This window comes from Formica exsecta, unplaced genomic scaffold, assembly GCF_003651465.1.
Source record: "Formica exsecta isolate Colony F162 unplaced genomic scaffold, ASM365146v1 scaffold303, whole genome shotgun sequence".
Lineage (NCBI taxonomy): Eukaryota > Metazoa > Arthropoda > Insecta > Hymenoptera > Formicidae > Formica > Formica exsecta.
Genome location: NW_021850289.1, coordinates 162278 through 174002, shown reverse-complemented (window position 1 = coordinate 174002; position 11725 = coordinate 162278). Strand labels below are relative to the sequence as shown.

Sequence of the window (11725 nt, the reverse complement as noted above, 5' to 3'; positions counted from 1 at the left end):
CTCCGTCATATCTTCGAGGCAATTTGATCATAACTAACGTTTATCGGTTCTCATTAAAGACACTTGATTCTCCATCGCCTCGTCTTGCCTTCCAGTTATTTAGATAAATGTGTGCGGCACAAACCCAATACAAGTAGATATTATATAATAAATACGAATAATTAAAAAGTAGAGCCAACGATTTTAAAAAATACAACAGCTTATATTGCTCGATTAAAATTGTTATTCTTATTACATTTTTGTGCTCCTACTTTCTCTTATTTTTAAGTATCTTGTTTCGTCCGAAACGTTAGCTATCTTACTGTGCTGTGTATTGTATGCACATTCGAGAGAAATCAGAATGGCGTTGATACAAGAGAGACAGCTAAACAGGTATGCCTATTGTACATACATATATGTACGTATAAAATCTTATCTCTGCGCTGCGGATTATCGAATTTCCGCGAGCGTTAGATTAGATTTCTCGACGACCGCGCACGCTCAGCTACACCGGTTTCTGAAAATAAACGCGTACGAGGATACCGTCATCGTCGCCAGTACTCTTCCCGACGTTGTATATAACGTTGTATGGCGCCTTGGACATGTATATAAGGTTTATGTACGGTCTATACAAAGTGACGCGAGTGCACGCAATTTCGTGAAGATTTATTAAATTATCGATATTGTTTCATAGATAAATAGAGTGTAAATTTAAACAGACTGAATTTCAACGATAAATTCTTTGGCAGATTTGGAACAAATTTTTCCATAGTGAAAATGTCAAGATAGGTCAGTATTTATTAGTCTTTCAAATTTCAACATTACAGTCGGTGCAATTAAATTTAAATTTTATTGAGATTTATTGTAAATTAAAGAAAGATTCAAATTAATAGTATTAATGAAAGTTGGCTTTTACTGTAATATAATTAACGAAGCAATCAATATTTTAATTTAATTTTACTTTTGTGAGTCTTCTCTATTCTAAAATTTTGGAAATTATATCTATATATTTTCCCTTCCCCCTCCATTTCTTTCTCTGTCTTGCACGAAACATATAGTATGCGATAGTAATTATTGCAATTTATCCAAAATAGAGGCCAATTCAGAATCTGGTATTAGCCTACTTATTGCAAATGATCAGTTCAAATCTATAAAAAGCCTATTAATTATGTCAATCATTGTTAGAGGGTATTTGCATAATTAATGATCATTGTAAAATATTACATTTTGCTAATCTGAAAATATTTGCAGAATTTCAGATATCAATATAAATTTGCTTATTTAGGTAAAACTATATATGTCATTCTTCGTAATTTTTTTCATATGTCTCTACTCTCGCGTACATGATTTTCCTCGGCAGTTTTCCGCAGAAGTCGCGATTCTCGTTTTAGAGAAACATCGATCAGATTGACGGATGATATTTTAATAAGCACTGATACCAAACACGTGTCATATCGGATAATATTACATCGTTTAATACAAAGTGACAAAATATGAGACAGCCGTATTGAAAAGAAAATGATAAAATGAACGTATTTGATTAATTGGAATAACATTTTTTGTAAGTTGAAATAAAATAAATATGTATGTTTAGTAATTATCATTTTTACTTTTTCCATTTTAAAAACTGACTGTGAAAAATCGTTATTGCACTATAAACACGTAAATATATTATTATTATATCCTGGACGGTATCTTATGATTAAAGCAAAATCAAAAGGCGATGTTTCATTTTCGACGATAATCATCTTATAATATTGCTATTGTATGTCTTGCATTTTCGTATTAGATGCTTATTGAAATTTCAAAGCGGTTTGTCAGAGTTTAGAGAATAGTTTACTCACGTTGCCAATTACAAGTGTCGCACCATGGCGCATAAACCCCTTTATTGTGGAAACTTGCGCGGCTTATTGTTGCAAAGTACGCACGTAGCCTCGATATTACTTGCAGCTAATTCTCGCACGCGTACAGCTTACTATTTACGTATTTACCAAGTTATTTTAACGATCAATGAGAGACTTCACTCGTTTTATATTTTACTATACTATGGCATTGATAGCTGATGGATTAAAAATATTTTATTGCAAATAATGTGAAAATTTTAATCCCGTTAAGATTGACATAATTTATAATTATTTGATGATTATATAATATATTTCAATTTTCGCGAATTTAATTATATAATTTAAACTCGCTTACGCTCTAAGCTTTTACAACCCCCCGAATTCTCTTAGTTCCAATAATCAAATAGTATGTTGACACGTAGAAGTACACATAATCTATGCACATATTTGCTCGGCTTCAAATTCGTGATTTATCACATAATGAAGCGACACATCCGGAAATTCGGATCGAACTTAGCCCGAGAAAGTGATCTTTCCGTAGCAGAATCGTTACATATATCACGTGTTAAAATCTCGTAAAATCGCTAACGTTCGCCTTTTCAAGAATGCGGGTGAATCGAGCACCGGTGCGACATAATGCTTTACGACATACATTTGTCAGATAGCAATTTGACGTTTGCGCGGAACGGCCATTTCGGCGCAACACCGAAATGTACGACGTTTGGCCACCCACGCGAGGTATGACGCCGCCATGACGCATGTAGTTCCGTCGGAATTCGAATCTCGTGATTAATCGGACGATGGCTCTCTCGATTCGCCATTCTGACCCATTTTCTCTGAAGCTTCTGTCCAGATTTCGCGCTGGAACTTTCGACGTCGTTAAGGCCCATGTGACTATTCGCCGAGATTGATTGTGACCCGGAGAAGTACGTTCGTTTAGAGAGGGAACGGCCGTCAGTATTCATCAGCCAGTTTGTATTTCATTAAGTCGAGAGCAACGCGGGTAAACAAGGTAGAGAGCGCGACGCTTTTGTAATCCGGAAGTGAACCCATCTTGTATGCACACGTACGTTCTGCTCATTGCGAGGACAATCGTGCCCGTGACAATGACCTATGCAATTATGCGAATTCGATGTATCAGCATTGTTAATCTCTTTCTCGTTGCATTGTGCCTTTCTCACAAAAATAATTTACACACACAAATAAATAAATCTATATCCGAAGTTTCAAACGTGAAAAGCATAAAAAGCACATATATATATCGAGCAAAGGAAAAAGAAATATTAAATTTTGAACGAGATAGCCGAGATCTATCTGTCTATCTCGAATTCCTGACGTAATTCCTGACGAAATCCCTGACGATTTCAGGCGTAACCGCAGATACTATTACTTTAACGCGCAACCTTGCTCTTCCTCGTTTTTTTTTGCCGCGATGAAAAATAACTAAGCAAGAACACACCCTCCCATGTATATGTACGCACGTGTCACTATTTCCGGCCACTTCCGCGAACGCGTTATTCTCGGTTATATACGCTCTGTCGCGGCTACTTTCTGCCAAATGGGTCGACACACAGGCTATTTACCTCGATTCTTTATCGGGGACGAGAATTTATTAATAGTAGCAAACCGTGCCTCTCCGTCCGTGAAACTTTATCTTATTTTTTATAATCTTTCTTTCTTTCTTTGGATAAGTTTGACAGTATCTAATAAAATGTCAAATCACATTTTATGATGAAATACAATAAATTGCAAAAAATAGATATATCATTAAAGCTTTTAATCCGAAGAAGACATTTGTATTATAAAAATCAAAAGGTTAAGATAAGATTAATCATAAAAAAAATTGAAGAAAGAAAATGCTTCTCTTTTTTGTTTTCTTTTGTTGATCTGTATCATCATCGATAAATACGGTTCATAAATTCGTAACAAATATACTTGAAATTTTAGAGTAATTTTGTGGAACTAAAACAATTAATGTTAAATTCCAAGAAATATATATATATATATATATATATAGCGTTCAATTAAATTTTTGTTAATTAAAAGAGTTTTCAACAGAGAATATTTATTCATAAGATGTACCTATGTAAATTGCAAAAGATGTAAGATTATTATTAAATATTTGTCTGGAACATCGATAACGATATCGCTAACTAGAAACATTTCTGATTTCAGGGGGGTCCGTCAGGGGGGAGATTGAACCTGGCTCAAACGAACTCACACCTGGCAGACGGGCAGGCAGTGCTGGCGGGGGCAGCGTCGGCAGCGGTGGCGTCTTGGGGGTCGGTGTCGGCGCTGGCGGGGGTGGCTCGGGGAGCCGAGGTTCCTCCGGCGGTGGTGGCCGCTCGAGGGACGAGCCTAGAAGGCACACCCTCGGCGGCGATCATCAACCGTCCCTTCATCATCAGCAATTCAACGCAGCGCAGCAGCTGCATCCCCTACACCCACATCATTTGCCGCCACCACACGGCCAATACGGCACCCCGCCATCACGACACACCACTATGGATCTCGAGGTGAATCTTTGCTCGCGCAACATGTAAATACACATATATTTAATTGTTTGCGATGATTTTTCGTAATCTCGATTTGTTTCCTTCCTCTTATCCTTTATTGACATTTATTCTATGAATGTGTAGAATCTCGATCAATTGGCATAATTAGAGATATTATGTAATCGTATTATTTATTTTGAGTGATTTAGAGATGATGAGTGAATTAATTATATTTAATGAATGTTAAAAAAATAATTAAATTTAAATTAATAATGAAATATAAATTAATTATTAGCTATTAATCGCGAAATAACTTTTCATTATTATATTGTGACTTAATTTATTACACTAACAAATTATTTTATTGGTACTAATAAAAATAGCAGTTATATAAGCACCGTAATTTATAATTTATAAAACTATTTAAATTAAATCACACGATATTCTACATACTTCGAATCTTTAATAGCCTGAATTAGTGCCATTTCTATCTAATTCACAGTATCGAGATTCTACTATATCTCCTAAAGTGTGATAACCAGAGTCCAAATATTTAACTTTCTTTTTCTTCGATTGTGGTATGTATTTTTCATTTTGTGTGATTTCTATACTAGAATTTCCGCATTCTGTTTCCATATTTTTGAAAATTTTACCTCTCTACACATTTATCACATACTTGTTTTTTTCATTTCTAATATGTAATATTAACTATTGCCGTGATACATGTTTATATTATACTTTATATTATACATAAGGGATACGTATAACGTTTACTATAACGTTTTACCGTGTTCAAAAAAATTTTATCTCTGGATAAAACTTCTATGTTTATCTACATGTCGAAATTTTCATACATAGGATTTATCTTCTTTTTTCTATATTTTACGTTTGGGATGATTCGATTTTTATGGGTAATTGAACATTTTCTTTATCACGAAATGATGGTTTAATATCGTACATCGTTCAATGCATAAATGAATAGTTCAGGATACGTAATATTTGAGCTCTTATTTCAGGAGACAGTTTTCTGTGGAATCAAAAAAGAGAAAAAAAATTTGAAATTTATATTTTAGCAAATATTAAAAATTGTTACCTCACACAAACCATATTTATAACTCATTTATTATTATGATGTCAAGTATTACTACTCGTGTATTTTGTGCAATTTAATTTAATTTTGCTACAATATATGTAAAAGAGAAAGAGAGAGAGTTAAATTAGAAAAAAATTGGAAATGGCATTTTATTGCCACGTCCACATTTCCTCCTCATATTTCCAGCAATTTAGACGATAAATGACATTTGAGATAAACGTTATCAACAATACTTTAAATTAGTCTGCTTTTTCCAACATGGCATTGTAACTTAGAATACGCATAATCGAGTGTGCTGCAATAAATAATATTATTTTTAGAACAAAAAACACTTTCAGAATCGAATCGAATTAAAATCCAGTTTATTGTTTATCTTCTCTGAAATAAAATATTATTACCAGAATTTTTATTATTTGCAAATAAAATTCGTATTATATTGCTGTATTATTCAGCTTTAATTATTTCGATATCCAACGAGTTATTATTTAATCGATCAAGACAATAGAAAATGTTTTTTTTTTTTCAATTCTATATATGGTGATATGTTTCGTTTGCGGAACGAAAAAGTAAATTAATCGCGATTTACTATAATCTTATATGTATAGCAGGGACCATAATTTATTTTGACACGTGATTGCCTACATGTAATTTTACTTTTCATCTCGAATTCTCTTCTTCCGCGAATTCTTTTCTTTTTCAAATACGTACGTTGTTTAACTCAGAAATATTTGTCTTATGAATTATAAACATTTGCGTCTCTAACAAGCATAAACTAAAAAATTAGTAAAACTGTATAAAAGGTAACATACCTCCAATTTTATTGCCACTTAAATATGTTGTAGAGGAGGCTTCATAGTTTTAATGCTTTTTCTATTATAAAATAAAGAAACATGAAGTTTGTTTATGTTGTATTTGTGTAGAGCAGACGTGGAAAAAGTGTTTGTTTACATTTACGGAATAGGTATACACTCATGGATACTTTGTCAATAATGTGTTTCACCTATTTCTCGCAGTTCGTTAAAAGCTTTCAACATGCGACTACATGAATTTCTAAGTCTTGTTGAAAGTAGGAATAAGTTAATAGTAAATTTTAGTTTTAAATCAGAGATAAGTTTGGCTTAGGATATATTTTCCGGAAGTGGAGCCCGGAAGATATAACCTAATCCAAACCTATTTTCAGTTTTAAAAGTAAAGTTGAGTTGGGGAAAAAAAGAGTTTTTTCGGGGTGGGGTGCAGAGGGAGGGGCTCCTTCCTCCGCCCACGGATTCAATAAATAATATTTTTGAAGACATGACTCAGAAATTCATGTAGTCGCATGTTGAAAGCTGTTAACGAACTGCGAGAAATAGGTGAAACATATTATTGACAAAATATCAATGATCGTGTATCTATTCCGTAAATGTAAACAAACACTTTTTCGTCTGCTCTACAACAAATATAACGTACACAAACTTCACTTTTCCTAATATTACTTTATAATACCTGAGAAAAAGCATTAAAACTGTGAAACTTCAATTTATTATATCTCCTAAACTATAATACCGTCCTTCATTTATTTCTTGCAGAGAATTACTCAGAAAAGCTTCCTCTATAATATATTTAAGTGGCGATTAAATCGGAGGTGTGTTATCTTTTATGCAGTCTTACCAAAAAATTAATTAATTAATATAATAATAATTTACGGAACTGAAATTTTCATTGTTGATGAATGCGGGAACTTATCGCAAAGCTTTTACGAGACTCATCATGCATCGCGATATTGTTTAATTTAATAATAACACATTCCCATATATCAATTATCAGAGAATATTGTTAATGAAATATAATTCGTACATGTAATATACGACATTATTATTATATACCCTGTTCAATATTTAATATATAAAGTTTGTTTATGCAATAAGTTTACAGATTTAAACAAAGAAGCGCTCGTCCATTATTAAAATGAATTGCATTATTAAATGAAGAAACTATTTCGGCTAGTTATCATTTTACGCGATCAATTTTTTAAATTTTCTGAACCTATGGTACATTTGCTGGAAATAGATGATGAACTCAATATTATTGAAATACTCGCAGCTTTAACGTATATTAAGCGGTCTAGAACCGCCGGTAATGAGGGAGAAAGCGTTTAATTAATTATCATCCACCTGCGACGTCCTCATTTCTTGTGCTCGTTCCCGATAATGGAAGGGTTCCCGACATACCGAACCTAAACGCAACCTATATAGCTGCGTCTTCTTGATGTTACCAGATTTCTGCTTCATTTTTCAGTATTTTAATTACCTGGATGTTCAAACTTTTATAATTAAAAGCTGCGGATAATTATGTGAGGTTTGCATCTTTCATCTTTAAAATGTCCAAATATTATAACAGCCGTGTCTATTACAAATATATTCCATCTCTTTTTTTCGAGTGAGTAAAATTTAGAAAAATTGATTCAGAAATATCTACTCATAAATCTAAAATATCTATAATATTTAAAATATATACTTATATTTTGTGCGAAATTAAGATTATCATTTAATGTTTAAATATTGACATTTTATTGACATATAGCTATTAAATTTTGCCCTCGAAAGATCTATAGATCACTGGACTCGTGTCAGATGAATATCGTACGATCGATTAGATCTCGGTACGCGGTTATTGAACATCCTCGGGCTTGTCTTTGTGGTTTGTAGGAGATAATCGAATTGGACGCGCAGGTGGTGCACATTCGAGATAGCCGATGCGAGCGTCACTTCTTCTCTATTAAAGCAGTTCGTTTTGTTACGATACGACACGAAAAATAGAATTGCATTCCGAATCATAAAAATATATCGCTCAAAATGATTACGGATTTACTTGTTTAAATAACTAAATAATTTTTTAGAAATAACCATACCATTTGAAAAAAGATTTAAAAAATACTATATTTAGAATATTGTGTTTCATAAATCTATATACTTGGGAAGTATATATAAAAAAATATAAACAGCAATTAGCTATCAATCCCAATTACCAAAATGTTAAATATTAAATATTACACATAAAATTATATCATATTAAAATGTTTTAACTATACAAGAAAAAGGTGCAATAAATAATATTTTCTTACAATATCAGTACAAAATAATTGAGAAAAATCGTTAACTTTTTTCGAAGAAGAAACACATATAGATTATATGATTCATGAGATATTTTAAAACATCGTGTTGGCAAAATCTGTTCGAACAGACTTGGCTATCTGGGTATATAATATGAATCTATACGTTGAAAAGACGCGAGAGGAAGTTAAAAAGCGAGTGGTCATATTCGTAATAAAAGCAGGCGAGTTTTTTTATTTATTTACGCTCTACATGTGTATACATAATTTTTATCTCTCTCTGTTATTTCGTCGCATACGCCTCGCGCGCACACACACACGAGCGTAACTTTCGTATCCATTCGTGTGTAACCCAACTTTTCAAGTTACTCCGGCTTCTCTCTCTTTCTCACTTGCATTCTTTTCTTGCCTTTCCTACTTTTCATTTTCTTTATTTTTATCTTAAAGCGTAACATCGTAGGTACTCACCATGATTCTCGAACGTGAGCTGTATGTACATGTATAGGCTGCATATCATACGCAGGCGATATTTATTCTCGACGATTGAACTCTGCACTAACTTTATTAACACATACCGTTTGAAAATACGTTCGCGCTACCGACGCGATAAACTCTAAATATGCGTAATACGAGGCGCGCTCGATACTTTATTCGACACTCCCGATACTTTATTCGGCACTCTCGATACTTTATTCGGCACTCCCGATATTACAAGCTTAATTAGGAACGATATTTATACGTAAATTAATTCGATTCAGACGCTCGCGCGCACGGGACGAGACGCGAAATTCTTATGATCGAAATATCGTACATAATTTAGTTACGATGTTCAGTTATGTCGTACTTTTACTATAATTAGACGGATTACGATATTAATCAGAACGATGGACCGATTTCGTTCTTTCAACACTCACCATGGCACACGATTCCCGCGATTAATCCGCACTTCGACACGATAAAAATTTATCCCGGTCGTCTCGCCATTAACAACCATAAACAACACTGTAAACTAGCGCGAAAACCACCAAACATTTTCCGATTCCGTTACGGCGCTATGATCGGAGCCGATTTCAGGAGCTTTTGATTAACCAATCAGAACCAAAGAAATCCTTGCTCTTAATTGGTCAATCGAGCGTTACGACTTGAAGCGTCAAGACGATGGCACTCGTATCGCGAGCGACGAATCACAGCGCGAGATGAAATTAAAGTACAAGCCGTGTGGTGACGCTTCACATTCGTACTTCACGATCTTTTAATTTACGATTCAAGGCATATCGCGACGGTTACTTGTGACGTCGGGACGTTTGATTTGAACTACGCATAGTGTCGAATGTTGAACAAGCTATCGGCCGATCTTCTCACAATGCGCAGATATAATGTATCGCATCGGCGTAGCGGATATAGGTATGTACATATATATGTATATATACACGAGTACGTACAGCCGCCGAATTTTTTTATGTTCGCGCGGTGAGACTCGATCGGAATGCGCGAAAATAATGATGCAAACGGCGGCGTCGCCGCATTCCTTCTCGAAGCGTCGTCACATAAAGTAGCGTAAGTAACGCCAAAACGCGTAATCATTACATTCTGCGATTATTAATGCATACGATTAGTCGATTCTTTCGATATTATATTTTGAATAGCTATTAACTCTACTCGTGTAATATTAACCGAAAATTCGTGTGCGATTATTTATTTACTACAAATATTTATTTCTTTAAACACACACACACACATACATAGCTGTTATTAATTACTTTCATATATAATATCTTCTACTAAGGTAAAGCAACATAAAACGCTTCTCGCGTATTCAAATATGTATAAAATATTACTAGATATATATCTGCATATATTATGCTATTTATAAATATGTTATAATATATCTATTAATTATTACATTCAGTCCTAGATTTGCTATCTTATTAAATTTCCGGATGAAAATACACGCGAATATTTCGTTGAAAGTAATAAATCAATTATTGCTAAAGCTTCTGCACTTTGAAATAGAAAGAAAGAGAGAGAGAGAGAGAAAATCAAAATATCGTTCGCGGAAATTGTTTCGACAAGTGAGAAGTTGGCACTTATGTAGTATTTTGTGGCCATCTTTACATCAATACGTTCAAATTATAACAACTAATCTATGAGTGAAGAGCAGTTCGATTCTCAGAGTGATGAAAGAACGCATATTTCTCTCTCTCTCTCTCTCTCTCTCTCTTTCTCTCTCTATTTGTAACAATCGTTTTTCCGTCTTTTTTCTATTTCGTCTTTTTTTCTATCCCGCAACACATATTACATATCTCTAACTGGTTTTTACTTTGTGTGTGTGTTTCCGTGTTACCCGCCGTATGTGCCACCGACAGATGGGGACCAAGTCTCGCCAGAGAAAGGTAATTTTCGAATTTTCATACTTTTTACGCAAGATTGCCTGCGCAATCAATTCTTTTTTTTTCCGTCAACGTGCATGTCGGCATGCTGACATGATCGTTTTTCTCTGAGTGGCATTTAATTCTCGATCCTACCGTATGTCTTTAACTGTTCGCTCGAAAAAATGTTTCTGTGTGAATATATTTATAGTATCAGGTAATAATCACGCGTTAAATTTACATTTATCTAATTCATCTAAACATTTATAATTTTATCAATTACATAATTGTCAATTTACAAATATATATTTAATTTTTAATAAATATTATAAATAGATTATAATAAATTTGTGTTAATTTGTTCGTGTACAATTAGATATGCGAAATTGCAATTGTTAAACATCTCAAATAAATTAGTGAAAATATTTTGGTGTGCATGCCACTAATGAGCGATTTGGGATACAACGAGGTACTTTCGAAGACCACAGATGTATCGAAATCTTATAAAATGTATGTGTTTTTAGTCGCCTCTTCCGCGCGGGTATCCGCCCCCATCTTCGACGATGCTCTTCGATGACGACCCGGGCATTATGTCCGAGGTGGAGACCTCCAGCACAGGATTTCGACGAGGTGGCAAGCAAAGAAGCAGCTTGCCCGTTGTACGAACACCCAGCAAAACTTTGGAGCGACCACTAGGTAATACACAAAGCATAATTAAAATGTAAATAAATATACATGGACAAAGAAATTATAATGAATCAATATTGATTCACTAACATAAGTCATATTATTATACATTTCTCAATATGTGAAGTCTAACTATAAAAATTGGTAAAAAAATATCATATATATTTATA

At 33.7% G+C, this 11725-nt stretch overlaps 1 protein-coding gene across 1 annotated transcript in view; it reads left to right on the top strand.

Annotated features, from left to right (window-relative positions):
* The first annotated feature begins 3998 nt into the window (after positions 1–3998).
* Positions 3999–11725, top strand: part of LOC115237666 (coiled-coil domain-containing protein CG32809) — an 89874-nt gene continuing 82147 nt past the window's right edge. Inside the window, 3 exon segments of the mRNA XM_029810868.1 lie at positions 3999–4339; positions 10866–10892; positions 11393–11564. Coding sequence (XP_029666728.1) covers positions 4328–4339; positions 10866–10892; positions 11393–11564 — 211 coding nt within the window. The 5' untranslated portion in view covers positions 3999–4327.